We start from the raw sequence: 20072 nt of genomic DNA, 5'->3' as shown, positions 1-20072 counted from the left end.
TGAAGCAAGTTCCAGAGCACAATCTAGGGGTTATATGTAGTGCACAATGACGGTGCAGTTACAAGTGATAGTGTAGTAAGATAGGGGATACTTGCAGCATTATAAACTGTAATTTCCAGAGGGCAGGACAGAGTAAAAAATGACTTCATCTATGATGACGTTCTTTCAGTTTGATTTGTTAGGGGAAAATGGAGTAATTCCATGCGACATGGTAACATATTTGTACACGATGGAATCATTTGACTATTTGTCGGTGAAAATTTGGGCCATGGACGCTGAACATGCGCAGACTTGACAAGAAGATGGGGTTGAGATGGGGCGGGCTTATAAAGGCAAGAATTATCGTGACATCACAAATGAAGATTCACCAATTGACCAACTCGACACTTGGATAACTTGTCTTCTACCATCACACACAGATCTGGAGTCGCAACATTGGAGGACGTAATCCGTTCCCGTTTGTTCCTTGCTTTTTCCCAACGGCCACCAAAGATGATCATTCGGCCTGTGTTGAGCTTTTAGGTCACGTCCTCGGACAAAATCAATCGTTGTCGTGGGTGCCGTTGCTGTTTGTCTATTAGCCTCGTTCAGCACAATAACGTTTCCATTTGCTTCGAAACCCGTGGCATTCATTTCTTTTTGAGGCCCTTGCACTGACCTTTCCAGGCAATCAACGAGTGGCACGATTCTTTCTTTTTAAAAAAGTCGGGTTCACCAAGCAGTGGGGTTTTCCCAAAGACCGTTTTCCGCATACTACGGCTTAGTGGAAGATCTCGTTAATTCACAACAGCGACAACAATCCTATGACCAAATTCCTGCCTTTCAATCTTTCGTATCTGTTCCTGACTCCGAAGCGCGTACGTCTTCCTGGGGAGTCCACCGAACAACCAACACCTAGTCCTGAAAAACCTAGGTATGCAATGTTTCCTTGCGAAATGATCATTGCACTGTATTCATAACCATTGGTGTGTTATCTAAGGATTCGAGCAAATTCTCTGAAGGTTTCCAGCAAATTTGGAACTGGCCGATCGTTTCGATCGTTGGTAACAAAAAAGAGCTCTCATCCTCCGAAGGGCAAAGCCAAAGATGATGCTAGCATTTAGTATCATGCACCACGACAGCATAATATTCAACAGGGTCAGCCATTAAATGTGCAATTTACCTCTGTATTTACACTAAAAACGCAACCGATACCTCAAAGCAGACATTGCTTTTCAACCCTTGTTCATGGATTGCAATTAATCGACTCTAGCTATAATCTGAATAGTGGCAGTTCGCAAATATACATAAATGATACCGGGATACGAGAACACCACGAACTGGTTCAAATGCATATTAATAAAGCATAAAGGGTCCAAACAATGGATGAACGAAAAAAAATAGTTTAAACTAAGGTGACTCTACAACCCCAAATGACGGTGACAAGCTCCCGTCTCCCCTGGAGCTGCCGCCAGTGAACATTGCCTTCAATGTCATCTCACTACGCTTTTGCCGTACGCGTTCGACCTCCTCTGCGCCCCCGGTCATTTTTAGCTTTTTCTGGCTCACGAAGTCTTGCAATTCCATTTGCAATTCATCAGAGCGAGCGGCCAGATTTTTCTCCCTGTTCCTTTGGCTGGCTTCGATCGCCTTTAACCGCTTGTCTGGGTCCACTGCGGCTGTCCTGATCTCGAGCATAACGTTGCTCAAGCCGTCGCCTTCGTCTCGGGGAGCTGGCTTAAAGCTTCGATTGCGAAGTTTTCCGCTCAGAGGACCGTTAGGTTTCCGCAGAGTAATGACCTTCTCGACGTGGCCATAGATTTCCATCATGGCCTTGTAATCCTCCTGTAAGTCACTCAAGAATTCCTCTTGATGAGTCAAAAATTGCTGCTCTTCAACAATGTTCTGGAGTTCTTCTTCCCAGGTCTTTTTCCACATAGGCTTGACAGTATTAATATGTTCTGATAAGCTCGCGAGCTCAGCAGAAACATTATCCATATCTTTCTTGATGTTACGGAAAAAGACCGTGTTGGGTGTGACATGTCGCTTGATAACATCGTCTTTCATACCCTCGATGATATCCTGCAACCTTTCCACCTCAGTCAGAACATTTTGACTGCGAGTGTCGAGTTTCCTCTTCCCAGAATCGATATACGCCCGAGCGCCCCCGACATTGGTGTTAGCAAGCTGCTTCACCGATTGTGTTTGTGTACGAAGGGTATTGAGTGATTCCTTGGTAGACTTCATGAACTCGGTATAGAGTTGACGCATAATGCCGAGGTCACGACGCAGATTTTGGACTTCGTCAAATTGGGTTTTGAGGTCAGTGACCACTCGGCTTGTGTACTCAGATAACACTGATCCTCCAGTCATCTGTGGCTGCAATGACTGGCCTGTCATCTGGGATTGCATAGGCTGAATGGAATTTGGCAATGGAGGGGTCTGCATTTGGCTCATGAAAGACGGTGGTGTGTCTCCCATGAACCTCGAAAGGCGACGGGCAATATGCTGGAACTGTCGGTCGCTGGGTCTATTGGGAGCAGGAGTGCTCTCCGCCATAGGCTGCAAAATGATATCGTTCAGATGCGCCGATTGTCTATTGCTATTCGCCGCCACAGCTGATCTCAGCTCCTTTATGTCGTGCGACAAACTTGAGATTTGTGCATCGATGTGCTGCTTGATTTGGTCGAGAGCTGTAAAAAACAATTTAATCGTTCCCGTCAATTTCACAAACTGAGTAGCTCACGCACGTTCAATATTAAGAGAGATGAGACATTTCTCCTTAACATCATCTGTATCCTCGAGCTCATACTGCACACCGCTGGATGGATCACGAATATAGATAGCAGGGAAGTTGTCAAGTCCGGGATTGTAAGAAAATTTGTCCACAAACAATACTCTTAGTGATGCAAAAGAGATAGCTTGATCGATGACTACTTTCTTGACTTCGCGCCCTAGTTGGAGGAAAATGGTGATTTTGGAAGGATCTGAAGGGGGTATATTTTGGCCAGAACTGCTATCGGCAACGACCGCAGTAGGTTCTGGTGACCGTGAAGGAGTGGAAGGCAGAGGAGGAACTGCCGGAACTGGAGTGTTCGACCGAGAAGGTTTCCTGTTTACATTATTTTCTGATTTTCCTGAGGCACCTGGTTCCTCATCATCCACTTCAGTTAATACGGCGAGATCGTTCAGGGTCAAATTTCCAGTGGCAGCCGATCGCCGATTAGGGTGATTTGCGGCGCTCCTTATTGACCTTTCTCGAGTCGTTGAGGCGCCCGTCATCTTGGTAATATTGTAAATAGAAAATCTTTTTGAAGCCCGTCTTTCCAGATGAACATCGGATTTCAAGGCTGCTAATGACTTTGCGACGGCCGGTGGAGGGTCGATTGGTGGTGTCTCTGGTGGTGGGGGTGAAATAGTTTCATCTTGGTCTAGAGGGGGACTTGAGGGTTCAACAACAACGTTGGGTGCTGTGTTAACAGGCTTGTCGACGGGCTTATCAACGAGGGAGTAGCGTTTCACGCTGGCAGGGACGGCCGCTTGCTGTGGGGGCGGAGAAATTGGAGGATTCTGAGGCGGTTCACTGAATCTATCACTATTCTGAGGTTTATCATTGGAGGAAGAAGTCAGGGTTGATGAGGAAGATGTAGGAGCACTAGGGATAGGTGATGGCGCGGATCTACTTTCTGACCGCCGTTGAGCGTTAATGTACTCGCTCGCTGGGGTTTCGGATACTTCTTCCATTCTATCCACAGGGTGCTCGGCAATGGAAGGAGCAAATCCGCCTACAAAATCGCTGTTGCCAGTGTTTTGCTGTGATAGAGCGCCTTGAGATGCAGCGTCTCTCCTCCGGTTGGATGATTGTCCACTTCTGCGCGAAGCGGTTTCTGCGTCTCCTCTCTCCTCTTCCGTGATTTGGCGAGATCCATGGGAGCGATGGGCACCTTCGCGTCGTGAAGAGCGCGAAGATCGACTCTCTGTGCGGTCATGATCTGCACCGCTTGTCCTATCACGCTGATCCGAGACGATTCTGCGGTATATCGATTGTTTGCCACGAAGACCTTGAAGAAGATTTGTGATAATTTGACGGACACTTGGGAGGTAGAGTTCAAGGTTTTCTGGAGTGGCATCCTCTGCAAGGCATTGTTCTAACACCGTTCGTAGGTCATCAGGAACTGAGAGCAATTCGCTTTCGAAAACGATGAGTATACAAATATGACAGCGATCCACAACAAACCCACTTCATTTCAATGTTAAATGAGCCAAACGCAGCTACAGCCGAATTGAAATCGTTGCCCAACCGCACGTAAACATTGCTTACGCCCTCTTCATCCATCCTAAGTTGGCTCCATAATGTTAATGCTTCCAAAAGCTGCTTTATCGATACTAAAAGACGAGTTACAGCTGTTTCAACAGCAGGCTTTGTGACCGTTGTTATTAGTGCTTCCTGTACTTGAATAAGCTAATGAGTCCCCTACCGAAGTTGGATGGCGAGACCCTCGTTCATTGCGGCCAGATCCTGAAGTGGTGGAGGATATTGAATGATTGTCACGGCGAGAAGGATGGCCATTTGTTTGCGACGACCTAGACATAATGAGCGGCGCGCCTAGAGGGGGGAAGGCGAAGAGGGACGATAGAGAGGCTATATGTAGGACGTTAATGGAAGGGTCCCCTGTTCGATTCGAGTATCACAAGCCGTGAGAATCTTTTACAATTCGTAGGCGTGCACTCCAAAAATAGACTCTACAGGATAAAGTTCCCTCAGAACAAACTTCATTTGCTGTACAATTCTGATATTAAAAGATACCTGGACGATGTTTGAAGAAGTAGTAAATATGTTCCACTGATATTATATCCTACAGGTAAATAATATACATCGCACTAGCTTTGAGCTATGAAGGCAGAGGAGGGGCTCCTTTCCCGGTAAGAATCATCTCGTCAATGATCTCATCTTTCTCCGTACGCTTATAGGTTTTGATTGTCTCTCCAAAATCGGAAACATCATAAATTCTAAATCGTCTGTCAAAACTAGAGCAAAAAAACAGAGTTAATCGCTATTTAAATTTGGTATGAAAGGATTGAGCCTACCCAATCTTGCCGTAGCCGGAGTAGGATCTGAAATTCGCGAGGTTGGAGAGATTCACTGAATATCATATTGATTTACACTCACCCACCGCCTCCAAAGCAAAACCAGACACCTTTGACACGTCGGCAGTTTTCAGTGACTATAATCGATAAGCCGCATCAGCAACGTGGATAGCAGAAACATGCTGCAATACGTACTATGACAGTGTCCGTTTCCGATGGCTTTAACCTCGAGAGCGTTTCGGTTAGACACATGGTTACTTTCCATAGCCTTCAAAATTCCCTTTTCGAAGAATCCGTCGTTGCTCTTTGCATTTCCTGGTGGCTCTTGGCCACTCACACCCACATCGAGAGCTTTTCCTGTGTTGGGGTTTATGTCTGCCTTGAGGTACGTCTCGGGTCTAAAGTACAATAGTTAATCACATTCTAGACATAGTCGCAGAGTACCACGTACAAAGGCATATGGAAAAACATCAACGCATTTGGTTTTGCGAGTCTTCGAGTACCAGGAATGACCTGATCGTCTTGTCTACCCCAAACAGATCCCAAATCCTTACCAGTATCCGGAGTAAAAGGTCGTTCGATCTGACGTATCGATGCTTTGGAGACATCTGTAAATTATAATTAAAGAAATAGAATGTAAGTCTATACCTGATTCTTGAAGGAACCAGTCAATTTGGTTTTGACGTATCCAGTCATATTCGGTTGGTTTGAAAAAGCCAAACCAATCGAGGACGCCTTTCGAGTACGAGCCGGAATCTAAGAAGTATAGAGTAAGAGTATGCGTTTTGGATCTGTGGACAAAAGTTATTATATAAAACAAATATAAGACAGGTGGCTCACGGATCAGGGCTGAATACTTTCAACACATAATTTCCAACACCGTGCACATCCTTTGGACCTCTTTCAACAAGACTATATGGCAGTGACTTCATTAACGTGACTTGTTGTTCCTTAGCCATTCCATCTTCTTCATCGTGGTTGCCGAAGACAGCTGCCCACGGCACGCCTTTTGCAGTGACTGCTTTGGAAAATTTGGCAAGGACAGATTTCGGATCCCATGAAGATCCTTGGCCGTTCAGCTGATCACCCGTGAAGACAATCAAATCGGGCTTCTCTTGATCAATAACATGAGATATCAACGTGTTCGTTAGGTTATCGGAGTGTTCACAGGGCGATAGTATTGTGTCTCGACAGAATCCCTGAGAAACAGAGAAATGAAGGTCTGCAACCTGAAGCACTTTGAACTTCCCAGAGTGGGAAAAGTGCAAAGGCGGAGCACGAGGAGGAACTGTAGATCGAAGTAAGTCAAAATGAACAAACTGTTTGATCGCAGGCCTACTTTTCACGCCTCGTCTGTATGTTATCCAGGTCGCCTCGACTTTACTCTGCTGTGCAATAGTAGGTGGATCCAGCTTTTCGAAGCCGTACCATGGGGTGTCTTCTCCATACAGCACATCAAGCTCTGTAATTATGTTCATCTTTTCTTCAGGGGACATATCGCCGGATGTTTTCCCAGTCTTGTACCATAGGAAAAGTGGAGGAAGTCCTCGTATTCCTGCTCTCAAAGATGTTTGCGCTTTGTGCCAACCATCCAAGGTTGGGGGTTGCTCGTTTTGGGGATATAATCGAATTTCGGTGATCAAGTTGATATCCTGTCGCCTTGTTCGACGGTAGTAGATGTTCTACCATGGTTTCAGCATTTCTAGTGAATGAATGAATACAACAAATACATACGAGCCACCCAGAGAGATAGCCAGCTTCGAGGTTGAGATTACGAGGAACTCGGACCCATTTGCCTTTAATGGCGTCTTGCTCACTGGTGGTGTCTGGTGCACAAAGATCTCCTCCCACCTCCGGGTTGATAACGCAACGAGTAACGGCTATCTCAGATACTGGTATACGGTGAGTATGCAAACGGGGTCAAATTCTGGAGAGACATACTAACAGCCAGTGTCATGGGGCAAAGTAGGCGACCATGTGTCCAAGGGAAGACTGGAGAAATCGACCTTTTCCTCTGGTTTAGTAACATTCCACCAGTCAACGGACGTCTCCAGGTCGCCGCCAATACTTGGTTTAGTGGGTACTTCAGACGGAGTTGACTGGTCTGTTATTGTTACGACGTCCCAAGATTGCCACCCCATTCTTTGTTTGATCCCGGGACCTCGAGTTGGTTGGTAGAGAATGAAAATGTATGTGAGCATCAAGGAGAAACCGATGACAGTGACTATCGGAGCACACATCGACCGTATGCCCCTAAAGAACTTGAAGCAGGAAAAGGAAACCATCATGCTCCGTTAGCCAAAGGCCAAGGAAGAGGTTCCAATAGACAGCCAGAGAGTTTAGATATTGATAACGTGTAACGTCAAGAAAGATGGTGTAAAGATGATTGGGTTGTTCGAACGTGGCCACGGTCGTCATTGGCGGCTCAACTCGTTCACTGTTCAGACTGGTCATGTGACTACATACTTTTCAGAAATTTCCCGGCTGGCGACGCTTCGTCCAATACCAACTCCTGGTACTATGCTCAAGCTACGGGTCTTCCGACGGTGTCCAGGGTTCCAACGGACATATGCTACTCAACCACCACTGCCGGAATTAGCCAATATTGCCAGAACGGCGTCCACCCCTCTTGCTGTTCGTCTACGTAGACGAAAGCAGTTCGGAGCAACTGCCGTGGGCGATACAGATGCGACAGAAGATGGCCTTACCCCTACCGAGCAAGCAAGATATACACGTCTGAAAGCGCAGGGTCTTCTCGAGACTAAAAGTGGCACAACTCCTACGGCAAAAGAATGGTTGGACAATGTCAATAGCCGCAGGTCCCGAATTCGCGGTATTCGCCGCAAGGTTGTCGAAGGCGCAGAGGAAACAGAGGTTCTTGGCCAGAAAGTCTATCTGCCAAATATCGTTCTAAGGCTTGTTCGAAATCACACACAACCTGGACAGCCGTACAATCCCTACGAAGCAACCTTCCGTATTCCACAGTCTGTCACCAAAACTGATCTGCGGTCCCTCCTCCTTGCCGTTTACGGCGTCAAAACAACATACATTCGTACTGATAATTACATCTCTCCATGGCACCGTACAATGGATGGCTACGAACGAAAACCGTTCAAGACCTACAAACGAGCGGTCGTTGGATTGGTCGACCCTTTCTACTACCCACACAGACTTGAGGATATGCCCCAACAGGAGAGGGAGGAACGAGAAAAGTATATTGAGAAAAACTTCAGCATCAAGCACACACGTTCTTTGCAAAAGGAAGAATTAATGCGAATGACCAAGGGTCAGGGCAAATTTTCTTGGAAACTTAATCCGGCATCTGCGACGAAGAGGAAACACATACTTCGCATGGTGGCAGAACGAAGAAATGCGAGAGAAAGTGCAATTGGGGCCTTTGCTGAAGGAATTCAAGCGCTTCGTCGGGATGGACAGTCTGTTACGTTCGAAGCGGTTAGAGGAAAGGCTCTTGGCCATCCACTTCCACCATCTTCGCAGACTGCACCTTCTACGGAAGCGACGTCTTAATAGCCTTTGTGTAAAAATACCTACTATATGTCTTGACAAATTCTTTTCAGCTTTTTCTTTCGAAGTGACCTCTATTGGCATGACAGGTGTACAATATTCAAATTCCCCCTATTTATGTACACGTGACCGTTATGAGATCGTTTACTAGGGCGTCCGAGCTGACAGTTTACGTGAGGATTGGGCAATCCTACTTATTAGGCTTTGCCTTGTGCGTCCTCTCTTCCTTCTTTCTCCATGCTGCCGGGTTTCTCTGCTACATACACACCCCCGTCCTCTCCCCCGTCGCCCTCACCCAGCTGGCCTGCAAATTCATCTTCTCCTCCTTCCTCCCCCTCCACAGACCCCTTGTATCTCGATGAAGATACTCAGGAAGAACACTCGACGCGTCAAACACGCCCACAAGTTGTCGCGGATCCTTTGGCAGCTTCATACAATGCAGGGCGCGTCAACTCTAAGCGTTTGTCATTTTTTGAACCTAGCACACCCAAGAAAAAGCCTCGACTAGAGCGCAAAGCGTCGTTTCCCGAGATTGCCCTTGTCCAGCTACCGACCATCGAACCAACTTCAAGTCGTGAAGAGATTCTTTGGGAAAATGCTATCGAAAAAGCTTTTGAAACAGGGGAAAGGGAAATTGAGCTTAGGTACTCGTTTTGACATTTTTTGTACGCCACCCTGATCCATGCAGCATAGGGGACTACATCTTACTAAAATTCCTCCGAGAATCATTAAAGACTTGAGCAAGATGGTGGTTCTTTCAGAGGAAGATATATCCCCAGTTGACGACCTACGAAACAGCTTTTCGTCAAAAGTGACGCAAATCGTTCCCGGACGACGAGTCTTCACCCGGATTCACACAGCTCCTGCATCCACATTCGCAGCATCAGCAATGAACCCTCCTTCTTCAGAGAAAACGCTTTCCAGTAGTTCCCTGCTGGGACCTTCTAAACAAGCTATGACAATGTACCTAGGTCAAAACAATATCAAGAAACTGCCGGCAGAAATGTGGACATTGCACAATCTAACCGTTCTATCTCTTCGTAAGTCCGTTTCCATGGGTAAATCTACTGTGTCTTAACCCAAGTGACGTAGGCAACAATAATATCAGTCACCTCCCACCTGGAATCTCCCAGCTAACAAACCTTCAATCTCTTAATGTCGCTTACAATAAGCTTCAATATGTTCCTGCAGAACTTCTCGACATGAAATCATTGACATCCCTTATTTTGTTCCCCAATCCATTCATTCCGGATCCACGCCCAAATGACCTAAAATTATCTGTGTCGCGGACAAGGCATACAGGTTCCCGTGTTCCTCCACTGACAGAAATTGCCTTGCGATTTCTGCTTTCCTCTCCGAAGGCTTCGTTGACAGTTGCATCTCAAGCTCCTCAAACAGTTCTAGAGCAACTTTACCCGCTTCCACTCCCGCAGGGACCTCCATGGAGAACGATTTCTACACCTTTAAGTCGCATACTCTCAGTCTGTGTCCCCGGGTCTGTCGCTGTGGATGACGCAATCGCCGAGGGTAGGGGAGAAGATGACATAACTAGCGTGACTGGAATAGGACGGTGTAGGAACCCATCGCATACTCAGTCTACCTTTGTGCAACATTCAGAAGAGCGTTACTCGTGGTTGAAGGAAATCGCAGGTATCAAACTTGGGGGTACAGCTGCGGTCCTGTGGAGAGGGTGCCTTCAGGGATGTTTGGATTTTTTAGGTCCCGCCAATGATGAACCCGAGGAACATCTGCCAAAATCGGGTGAAGAAGATGAAGAATTCATGGTGGCTGATGAGATTGTTATTCATGCGGTTGAATTTGGAGGAAACGAACTAGGCTTTGACTCCGATTAGCGCTCGTCAGCAACATGTGTATCATAATGTACTTTGCACACGGATAAGATAAAATTAAAAATGGCTTCTTACGTAAGAATTGAGAACCAGCCCAGTCATGGAAGCGGGTGTGATTTATAAAATGCAAGTCTGTGTTGACACGGCACTGAGTTCCGCTTCGTTTCAAACAATCTTCGGTCAGCTCTCCCAATGGCTCACAATCCCTTGGTTAGGTCTACTAGCCGACTCTATGGCACCTCAGGTGTCGTCTGTGCTGGCTGCACTGGACCAGACACTGACTGCTCGGATCCTCTATGCGGTCCATCCAGTGAACTCACATCGCAATGCACCGACCAATGTGTAGTCATTGCATGCAGCGACCCCAATCACGAAGAATCAATCTGCGACAGAGATGGTGCTCATACGCACTGCGACCTCATTTGCGACGAGGATGTCGAATGCACTGATTGCCATGGCTTTGATGCCTTTGTTAGTATCTTATCATAGTCGCGAACGCTTTTGTCTTACCTCATGAAACTATAGCTGCGATGCTGCGATGATTACCATCCATACCAACAGGAGCCTCCACGGTTTCAGCCTCAAGTCGCTTCCACTACCCCTGCCATTATATGGGATTCGACCTTTGAGAATCTGAGCATATGGTGTGGCCATCATATGGTTGACATGGCCAAACCTATGGCGCACGATCGGCAAATAGATTCATATGCACCTCCCGAGCCCGAAAATTCTGGTGCAAAAAGTTTAAATTCTTTTGAACCTAGAGCTCCATACGCATCCGAGCAGAGCACTTTCCAACCCGAATCGTTTTCAGGCTCGCCTCCACCTCAAGATCTGGTAAATTGCTTGTGGGACTCTTGTCAGGACACCTTCTCATCCATATCGGAACTGGCAGGGCATGTTAATACCCATATTCCCACACTTCAGGATAATTCCTGGAACCAAACCTTTAACCAGACAATGTCTCAGAATCAATTACCGTGTCTGTGGGCGGAGTGCGATAGTTCGTATCATTTGTCTCCCAACGACATTGAATTGCTTGCCAGTCATGTACTAAACGACCATATTGGGGTCTCCTTCCCATCCCGCCTCAGGCCTTCGTCAAGTCGCCTGCCATCCCCGTACCCCCCACCTTCTTCGGTTCCTCAAACAATGCTGAATCCCAAAACTGAGAACATAAGGTTAGCAAAATCAAAATCACCCTCACCGGCGTCAACTGTGGCTTCAACGACTCAGCACTCTTGCAACGACATACACGAATGTCGATGGAAAAATTGTGGAGAAATATTCGGCTCTTGCGACGACCTAACGGCACACATCACATCAGTTCACATAGGAGGTGGAAAGGCACATTATGAATGCTTTTGGGACCAGTGTACGAGGAACGGAAGCCATGGCTTTCAGAGTAAACAAAAAATCTGCCGGCACGTTCAGGTATGAATTGTCATAAACCATTTTTGTTAACAACTTTGACATGAACACGATTTTATCAAAAGTCTCACACAGGTCACCGACCTTTTCAATGCACGATATGCCAACAAAATTTCTCTGAAGCAGCCACGCTTCAACAGCACATCAGACGACATACGCAAGAAAGTAAGCTACACCGTGATGTTATTTTCATTATGACATTTAATTTCATCATACGTTTAGAACCTTACGTTTGCGACCACCCTGGTTGTGGTAAATCATTTGCTATCACGGGTGCTCTGACAATTCATAAACGGACGCACAATGGGGATAAACCTTTCAAATGTACTTTCTGCGATCGGTTCGTGTGTCCTGTGTTTTCTGATAACAATATATATACTTATGAACAATATTTCTTATACAGAGGATTCGCAGAATCATCAAACCTCTCTAAACATGTACATCTTATTTCATTGATTGTTTCTTATTTTATTATTGATATCTTTCTTTGACTTTAGCTTCGGACCCATACAGGAGCGAGACCCTATACGTGTATGGAACCAGGCTGCAATAAATCTTTTGCTCGGCCAGATCAGCTCAATCGACATAAAGGCGTGCATAGAAAACAGTTGAGAGGCATCATTCAAACAACTTTAGAATAGCAAGACAAAATTCGATTTGCATGAGCAATGCAACTTGTATTATGCACGATTTTACGTACTGTATTAGTATTCACATCCCGTATGCTACACAGGTTATTTAGAGGTTAAAATACTATATGGATAAATTATTGTCCCAATGACAAAACGCTATGTTTAGGAAGAGCCAGACCTCTGGGTAAATACGCCGACATTCCTTATCATATTCGTCAAATCCTGCGAACGACCGCGACTGTATATGGGGTTGTCGAGGACAAGGCCTAGAGATTTCCCACATATCCCCTCTGGTATACATCCATTTCTATGCTGTTTGAGGTCATTTTCTGATATCCACCCCAGAAATTTTGGGAAGGAGACCGGTCCGTGAACAATGGAGGAATGCTGTGGCACATAGTCTGAAGACGACAAAATTCTCAAATTGATTCCAAATGTTTTCGTTGTCGGCATTTCGAGGTGAGGGCAAAGTCTCAGAATATCCCCAAAGGCAGATGCGTCACTATCCGATGTCGATATGTGGTCCAGGTCAGGTATCTCCCAAGGAGTATGGCTTGATTTTGACAGCCTGCCCCGACCAGTGAGACCCAATTCATCTAGCAGCCACGAGGGTGTATCTGGTACAAAATTATATTCCACCTCCATGCGGATCACTCGGACGTCGAAAGCTATGATCGAACAAGAGCTAGTTCCTTGACTGAAATATTCGACCGAAAGTTTTGATAAATTGGGAGCGTAAGGTAGTCCTCGAAATGTGGATAGGAGGTCTTTCATCGCCCTTTTCCTAAGGCGCTCGAATTGGGTGAATGAGCCGTATGTCGTCAAGGCAAATGAAGGGAGTGGGAGTTGTCGAGTCAATGAACGACGAAGTTGGAAGGAGGAATAATCTGTTTCGATTCTTTTGGGAAATTGTAGTTCCTCTTCAATAATGTATACATCTCTGGAGCATACCCTTGCCAGAGTAGCTGCCCATGTCTTGGACGCGCGGGATATCGTTTTCACAAATTTTTTTCGCTCTTCGGGAGACATCGAAGAGACCCATGCTTCGGTAAGGATTTGTTCAAGGAGTTCGGTTGGCAATAGTCGATATGTGTCACTGTCGCAGGGCCTAGAAGTTGCAGTGCGAGAATGAGAAACTTTTGAGTCCATGATTGACTGAATGGTCCATAGCAAAGAAATGAAACAGAGAAATGCCGTCGTCGTCAAATGCCCCTTTGAGTCACTGCAAGATCATAGATGCACTGGTGAGTCAAAAAAAAAACTCGGAGGCATCAGAAAGCGCCGACAAAGTACTACAAAGCGGCACCGACGACAGAAGGAAATGATGGCGCCGATCGTTGCATTCGATCATCTATTTGAAATGGAGGCAAGAAGACGCGCAGCAAAGACTAGCAGAGACCCCCAAGTCTTTAAATCTTTAAATCTGATAATAATGACAGTTGAGGCCACGTTAAGGACTAGAGACCTATCAGTTAGGGAGAATGCAATTGAAGACAGATATATCGACACCTATCAGTTAGGGAGAATGCAATTGAAGACAGATATATCGACTGCCAATACGAGAGGCTGTGATCAGCAACCGTCTTATATGCTCTTATCAGATGCGATACTGGCGGGTAGTACGAAGAGGTCCAATATTTGGTATGGCCTAAAAGTACGCTCTTATAACGACTTCGAAACTCTAAGAATATATCACAGTTACGAGGCGCGCGTTTAAAAATACACATTCCCACCTAAACTAAGCGGACTTGACTAGTACCCTATCCCATAAATGTCAACATGCCCTATAAAGTCTGGAGCATCCGTCCTACTCGACGACAGTGTCGGAGTTGCCCTACCAGAAGGATTACACGAAACCTGGGTTTGCTTAGGAGCAAGTCCTAGGGTCCTTCGCGTCCTAATGATTTTACCTAGTAGGGGAGTCAGAAAAAGTCATCCATTCGCCAAGTAAATAATTTAAGAACCATGTTTCTTTAGTTCGTCGTACGCCAACACCCGGGCCTTATCGCAGTTTGGGTCAATAGACGTTCCCTCGTCGATAGCAACAAAATCAATGGATTTGTCTGTTAAGAACTTAGGAGTGAGTTCCCATGGCGCATCCTTAACAACTTCGTCTATCCATCGACAATGCCTGACAAGCTCTGCCCTTTCGATTTCTGGCCTGTTGCTGCTATGGTTGTGCATTTGCAGAGCTTGGTCTGAAAAGACTCCAACCATAAGGTGAACTGAAGGAAAAGCTAATTTAGCTTGCCGTAACTTAAGAGCGTCACTGCAAAGCAGGGAAGTAATCAGTTCTTGTCAATCCCCGACGTGAACGATCAGACGATAGGTTGTACCTGACATCCAGGCCATCGAAGATGCCATCCACGTAAATACGAATTCTCTTGTTGTCAAAAGAAGTGGCTTGAATACTGTCCGATAAGCCCAGTCCTTTTCGAACATATAACTGAATTTCACTAGCAGTCCATCGCGTCGTTTCGAATCGTTCCTGTGCATCCCGAAAGGCCGGCGGTTCACGGGCTTCGAAGTGAAAGTCAGCAATGCTGGATTCTAATGACCTAGATCCAGGGTTGGAGATAACGTCGTACTCGTCGTCACTCAAAACGTTAGACGAATCCATGAATCGACACGATTAAGGCCCAATGATTTGTTGGTGGCAGGTCTGGTTTGAGAGTCATCCTGACTTGGGCATCAGGGTAGCAGTGGTACACGAACACGAGGCTAGGTGGCTCTATATAGCGTGAGAGCAGGGTGAACGATAGCATTTTCGGCATTCCGAGGAACAGTTATTGAGTCGTCGCGAAACATCGGAATGAAAATCAGTCTTCATTCACAGAAAGGCTTTGGTTGGATGCTTTGTGGTCAAGATGAACGACAACTTTGTATAGACGGTGACATTTATTCTAAAATAACTCAAGCATCGGCCCGGCATTCAAGTGTTTTTTGCTCAAATTCACACAATGAGAGCTTGGAAATGAGTTCCTCGTTGCAAGTGAAGTCTAAGCTACCATTGACATATTGACCTTTGACCAGAGGTTCAAACAAAATTGAAGCGAATTAATAATTAGATGTTGGATTACTTTATCTGTACAGTCTAGATGATTGCTATTAGGTGAGTATAACATTGAGATTCGTTCTACGTAGGCAACGTCAAGACATTATCGTATTGACTTTGCTGAAAAGATTCCCCGGAAATATCGATGCATCCAGACTGGCCCTTGAACAATCGCGCCGAGGACACCATCTGGTCTTACTATGCACACCCCACACACACCACTTGGACAATATGATTCATACGCATTTTCGTCGTGATCTTCCACAACGAAGTCTGCCAAGGTTGCGCTTGCAGGTGTTGGTTTCTTGGCACCAACGACAACCACAGTGCAAATGAGACCTTTTGGATAGGCCGAACAGGCCTGTAGAATTGGAGCACAGTTGACAAGATCCGCAAAGATGAGAACAGTGTGACGCGAAGAATCGAAAATCTGGAACAAATGGCATTTCTGTTTGATGAGGCTGGATGGAGATCGGATTATTAGATTAGAAGAATCAGGTGCTCTGTCCCCAGCTCGTATTTGCCCGTCGTGGTCATTGCCGTACGAGTCAATGGCTTCCTCTTCTTCCGATGGATATTCGAAATCCTGTAAGTATGCATCTTCCTCAGCTTCGCGGTCGAGCTCTATCGCCTTTCGTTCATCGACCACTATCGAGCTCCATCGATAATTAACTCCGAGTTGGTACAAGGTGCCACCGCTTTGAAGTGCTCCACCCTGGTTATTCAATGCTTTGTTGAGAAGCTTTGTCGTCTGGCTAATCATTTCGGCGATAACAGGTATGCGTTCCTCTGAGAAAGTCTCTAACAGAGCCGGAGCGGCCAATCCTTTGACGACCAGTGCCAATTTCCATCCAAGATTGAAAGAATCCTGAATACCTGTGTTCACACCCTGTGAAGCTCCTTTAGCATGACGAGATCACAAGAATGATAGGTAATACCTGGCCTCCAGTTGGGCTATGAACATGCCCCGCATCTGCCAAAATAAATGTTTGCATAAGAACAACGCAAAAGTACCTTGCTTACCTCCAGCTACATACACCCTTCCATATCCAAATTTCTGAACCATTCGAATGTTGGGTCTGGCAAACTTTGAGTATGGAAATGATGTTATCCGGGTTCTTTAACGAAACATACCTGTAGTGGGACATCCATGGAATTTCGGTAAACTTGAGGTCGGGACGAGTGCCAGTGTTTTCCATGAAGCATCTCTTCAAGTTAGCGACGTCGTTGGAGAGCTCCGTATGATTTATTTTTTTCCCCCCAACCACAAAGTTGAATAGTTTCGGGGTTTCTGTTCCCCGTAAGCTTATCCTAATCGAAAATCAGAATCTGACACTAATTTATCGTAACAAACAACTGACATGACATTCGATGCCTCACCCCACATATGCCAATACTAATCATGAAACCTGAGCAACTTCAGGAAAGATGGGTGGACGGCGTGCGCACCTTGTTTGACAGGCCCTCAACCACAATGTCTCCCACAATGAAATTTTCTATCACCCTGGTCTCTCCCAGGAAGGATAAACCTAGCATTTTCCGCACAACTCCTTTTGCGCCATCCGTTCCAATCATCCACTCATACTCAGAATTCTCTTCGAACTCCTCCCGGTCACCCCTTGCTTCGTGTACGAGCTTGACGTGCACGCACTTCTCCGTTTGAGTGAACGATTTAAGTTCTGTGCCCAGTTCAACAGAGCATCCATACTTCGCAAGTGCGGCCCAGAATATTTTTTCTAATTTGTCTTGACCAAGCATGATCGGGTTCAACTAGATTTTACATTGATCTGTGAGTTCAAATACACCAACGAAAAAAGGTTGTTCGCACAAAAGGGTTGGCTGGTGTGGGATCTCTATGGGGCGTCATTTCGAATTCATGTCTAATTTTCACTCCTCCTGGCATTTCGTATATTCGTGCTTTGGGGGTCAAGATACCGAGTTTCATCACTTCATCTACAATACGAAGATACGAAAAAAGCTCCAGAGTTCGGGGCTAAACACACAATCAAAGAAATTGTAATGTCAATGAGAATTTGGAATTAGTTGTAGCTCACCATAATTCCTGCTCCCCTTTGACCAAGCCTGGGTTTCGAACTTTTCTCGATAATCCTAACTGGGACACCATTTTGAAGAAGAGAAAGGGCAAGAATCAACCCAGAGGGGCCTCCTCCAACCTAGAAAGCCATTAAAAGCGGTTCGATAGACTGCATTTCACCTTACTATCAAAACTTTGGGTGGTTGTTCGTGTGCCATTGACGAGATAGGTCTAGTTAGGGGAGAAATAATTTTGGACAAGCGAAAGAGGGGCTGGAATTTATAAATTGTGCTCGGTATCTCCGCGAGCATCCGAGGCCTGGAGCATGCCCAGACTTTGTTGCATGTATTTTTAATAGGCAGAAAGCAGAGCGAAAGCCGGATTGTCAAATTGAAACCGAAAGGTCAGAGTTTCCGAGGACCGATAGCCGTATGTAGTACTAAAGTGGGTGTCGGGTCAAATATTTTTATAGCGATTGTATAAAGGCTTGAAAGCGGGAGTAAATGCTAACCTAGGGTTTGCCCAAGTAACGAAATGCTAGAGTTGTAGCTGAAGGATTTCATGTTCTGAGACGAAAATTGTAATTGGTGCGATCGTCGTGACTCGTTGGTAAGAGCTCAAGAGTCGAAATCGCGGTGACCGCGAGTGACCGCGCACCGGCCCTGTCAATCCGAGATTAACACTGACAGTGCTTACCTGATGCGCCTGGCAGGCTCACTACCCCTTCTTCGATAACCAGCCGGTTCATCTGGCCTCACCATCTCGTTAACGGCAGATTTAGTAGGCATACAAACTTATTGCGTTGTGATAGGCAAGCGATACCTACTACCAAGGTTCAAGTACGAACCTAGGATCGTGCGTATATTTTTACAACGGTGCATGGTAGTAGTAATACATCAATACAGCGTGTCTTGCCAAAGCATTGCTACAAGCATCGCGGCGATGATCATCTAGGCAAATTTAATTTCGTTTTCTTCAGCGAGATCCATAGCGTCGTCAGGAACAGGCGGGGGCACTGTGATAGACAGGTGTTTTCCTGGCCGCGAAACCAAGGCGAGCTGTGGGTCGGTGCTAAATATTCGAATAAACCGCAGCAGCTGAATAAATGCAACTTCTTTCTGATCCCATCTTCGGAATAATTCCACAGTAGGAGGGTGTGTTAGATCAATGACCTCTGGTAAGCACGCAGCTGATTAGGCATTCAATGGACAGTAAGAATAAAGCTCACCCATGCCTGTACGATAAATTTCTGCCTCTCTGAGTTTGAGTTCTTCCAGTTTCATTTCCTTCGCAGATTTTGGTCTCCCCTTCCGCCTTGCTGACCGCTCGGCCTCCAATTCTTCATCAAAGCGAGTCAGCCATACATCGCTAATGATATGATGCAACTCCTCAAGCGTGAGGACACCCTCTTCTGGGACGGCATGATAGAAAAAGCCATAAAGGTCAACTGGTGAATGTTCAACAAGTGCGGTCTGACCAGCGAGATATAGTTTACATGCCTAGTGAATCGTGCTTTTGATTCCGTTTCATTGTTAGATTACCCAGCTTTCCCTTGCGCAGAGCGTGGCGTGCAAGCTGACCCGCTTTTCTCGAAGCCGGGTGGAACAGCTTCTCTTTCTTGACCTTTTTAGTGGCAGCCGCAGCCTTGGAGGTACTAGCAGGAGCCATAGTGTATTGAAGACGAGGCGACTTGAGTAGTACTTAAGATTAGCAAAAAAGAAATCGTGGGAATGTTGAGCGCGCGTCTATTTCCGTCCGATTGAACAGTTGTGCTGTGTACAAGCTTAGTACATTTGCACCAAGGCACCAAGTGTCTATGTCTACCAAAGAATCAGAGAGAAATTCGTCCGCTCAGGAAACTCTGGATAGTATGTGCCTGATTTATTGCATCCACTTTACGCTGAAACATTTCAAAGTCCTCTATGAAATATCCCAGCTATTGAATACTCAGCTAGACAAGGCGACGCTTGCAACATGCGTCGGAATGGTTGAGAATGGAGTGAATCCGGAGGCACTTGCTGTCTGTGATGCTAATTCAACATGGCAATGCCACTGAGCCGTAGCTGATTGCGCTGATGTGTGCCCGATTCTCTAGGCTGTCATCCAGGAACTTCGCAGAGAGGGTGCTGCTACAACTCCCGATGTGCAGTCGTCATCGACCAGTAATACGCACGCAAGATAGTCTATCAGGTCCATCAGAGAAAGTGTGCTGAGCTGGAACGTGAGATGATCAGGCATTGCTAGGCCGTGTCTCCTGATGGACTCGCTGTGAAGCTGTGACGATGTGGATATACTCCGTTGCCCTGTGAATGCAGCGATTCTTTTGTAGTTATTAATATTTAACAAGAATACTCTGTGCCATGTATTATCAATCGTAAACCGTTGTAATTTGTGTCACCCTTTCTGCGGCTGAAGCTGAAGCCTAAGGCTGCCGACAAGCAGCGGAGTCGGCCTTTGGGCACTTGCCAAATTTGCAG

The 20072-nt window shown here is 46.1% G+C and overlaps 10 protein-coding genes across 10 annotated transcripts; 4 read left to right on the top strand and 6 right to left on the bottom strand.

The window, feature by feature from the left end:
- Positions 1 to 1389: 1389 nt before the first annotated feature.
- On the bottom strand, positions 1390 to 4571 carry JR316_0008057 (Bud site selection protein 6; the record flags this gene model as incomplete). Its single annotated transcript, XM_047893773.1, has 4 exons — positions 1390 to 2672; positions 2730 to 4168; positions 4221 to 4399; positions 4458 to 4571. 4 exons carry the CDS (start codon positions 4569 to 4571, stop codon positions 1390 to 1392), a joined length of 3015 nt encoding a protein of 1004 aa, XP_047747088.1.
- Positions 4572 to 4871: 300 nt separating this feature from the next.
- On the bottom strand, positions 4872 to 7208 carry JR316_0008056 (putative inactive purple acid phosphatase 29; the record flags this gene model as incomplete). Its single annotated transcript, XM_047893772.1, has 10 exons — positions 4872 to 5007; positions 5068 to 5094; positions 5150 to 5204; positions 5263 to 5465; positions 5519 to 5675; positions 5752 to 5858; positions 5908 to 6355; positions 6407 to 6749; positions 6802 to 6959; positions 7013 to 7208. The coding sequence occupies 10 exons, from the start codon at positions 7206 to 7208 to the stop codon at positions 4872 to 4874; spliced, it is 1830 nt and encodes a 609-aa protein (XP_047747087.1).
- A 379-nt stretch (positions 7209 to 7587) lies between these two features.
- JR316_0008055 (54S ribosomal protein L23, mitochondrial) lies at positions 7588 to 8595 on the top strand (the record flags this gene model as incomplete). The annotated part of the gene is made up of 1 exon (XM_047893771.1): positions 7588 to 8595. The coding sequence occupies one exon, from the start codon at positions 7588 to 7590 to the stop codon at positions 8593 to 8595; it is 1008 nt and encodes a 335-aa protein (XP_047747086.1).
- Positions 8596 to 8829: 234 nt separating this feature from the next.
- Positions 8830 to 10445, top strand: JR316_0008054 (uncharacterized protein; the record flags this gene model as incomplete). Its single annotated transcript, XM_047893770.1, has 3 exons — positions 8830 to 9236; positions 9286 to 9632; positions 9685 to 10445. The coding sequence occupies 3 exons, from the start codon at positions 8830 to 8832 to the stop codon at positions 10443 to 10445; spliced, it is 1515 nt and encodes a 504-aa protein (XP_047747085.1).
- A 189-nt stretch (positions 10446 to 10634) lies between these two features.
- JR316_0008053 (Zinc finger protein GLIS2) lies at positions 10635 to 12514 on the top strand (the record flags this gene model as incomplete). Its single annotated transcript, XM_047893769.1, has 6 exons — positions 10635 to 10913; positions 10968 to 11876; positions 11939 to 12038; positions 12096 to 12213; positions 12277 to 12310; positions 12371 to 12514. 6 exons carry the CDS (start codon positions 10635 to 10637, stop codon positions 12512 to 12514), a joined length of 1584 nt encoding a protein of 527 aa, XP_047747084.1.
- A 153-nt stretch (positions 12515 to 12667) lies between these two features.
- On the bottom strand, positions 12668 to 13654 carry JR316_0008052 (uncharacterized protein; the record flags this gene model as incomplete). Its single annotated transcript, XM_047893768.1, has 1 exon — positions 12668 to 13654. One exon carries the CDS (start codon positions 13652 to 13654, stop codon positions 12668 to 12670), a length of 987 nt encoding a protein of 328 aa, XP_047747083.1.
- Positions 13655 to 14257: 603 nt separating this feature from the next.
- Positions 14258 to 15125, bottom strand: JR316_0008051 (putative choline-phosphate cytidylyltransferase; the record flags this gene model as incomplete). Its single annotated transcript, XM_047893767.1, has 3 exons — positions 14258 to 14415; positions 14470 to 14774; positions 14842 to 15125. The coding sequence occupies 3 exons, from the start codon at positions 15123 to 15125 to the stop codon at positions 14258 to 14260; spliced, it is 747 nt and encodes a 248-aa protein (XP_047747082.1).
- Positions 15126 to 15663: 538 nt separating this feature from the next.
- On the bottom strand, positions 15664 to 17813 carry JR316_0008050 (Flavin-dependent monooxygenase; the record flags this gene model as incomplete). Its single annotated transcript, XM_047893766.1, has 9 exons — positions 15664 to 16449; positions 16499 to 16533; positions 16584 to 16639; positions 16695 to 16871; positions 16922 to 16956; positions 17010 to 17330; positions 17389 to 17553; positions 17615 to 17734; positions 17781 to 17813. 9 exons carry the CDS (start codon positions 17811 to 17813, stop codon positions 15664 to 15666), a joined length of 1728 nt encoding a protein of 575 aa, XP_047747081.1.
- A 732-nt stretch (positions 17814 to 18545) lies between these two features.
- Positions 18546 to 19263, bottom strand: JR316_0008049 (Translation machinery-associated protein 16; the record flags this gene model as incomplete). Its single annotated transcript, XM_047893765.1, has 3 exons — positions 18546 to 18769; positions 18824 to 19042; positions 19137 to 19263. 3 exons carry the CDS (start codon positions 19261 to 19263, stop codon positions 18546 to 18548), a joined length of 570 nt encoding a protein of 189 aa, XP_047747080.1.
- Positions 19264 to 19411: 148 nt separating this feature from the next.
- JR316_0008048 (Mitotic-spindle organizing protein 1) lies at positions 19412 to 19777 on the top strand (the record flags this gene model as incomplete). Its single annotated transcript, XM_047893764.1, has 3 exons — positions 19412 to 19463; positions 19512 to 19615; positions 19691 to 19777. The coding sequence occupies 3 exons, from the start codon at positions 19412 to 19414 to the stop codon at positions 19775 to 19777; spliced, it is 243 nt and encodes an 80-aa protein (XP_047747079.1).
- Positions 19778 to 20072: the final 295 nt, after the last annotated feature.

The sequence above is a fragment of the Psilocybe cubensis genome, chromosome 7 (genome assembly GCF_017499595.1).
Source record: "Psilocybe cubensis strain MGC-MH-2018 chromosome 7, whole genome shotgun sequence".
Lineage (NCBI taxonomy): Eukaryota > Fungi > Basidiomycota > Agaricomycetes > Agaricales > Agrocybaceae > Psilocybe > Psilocybe cubensis.
Note: the sequence above shows the minus strand (reverse complement) of the source record. Positions and strands in the feature narration are given on the sequence as shown.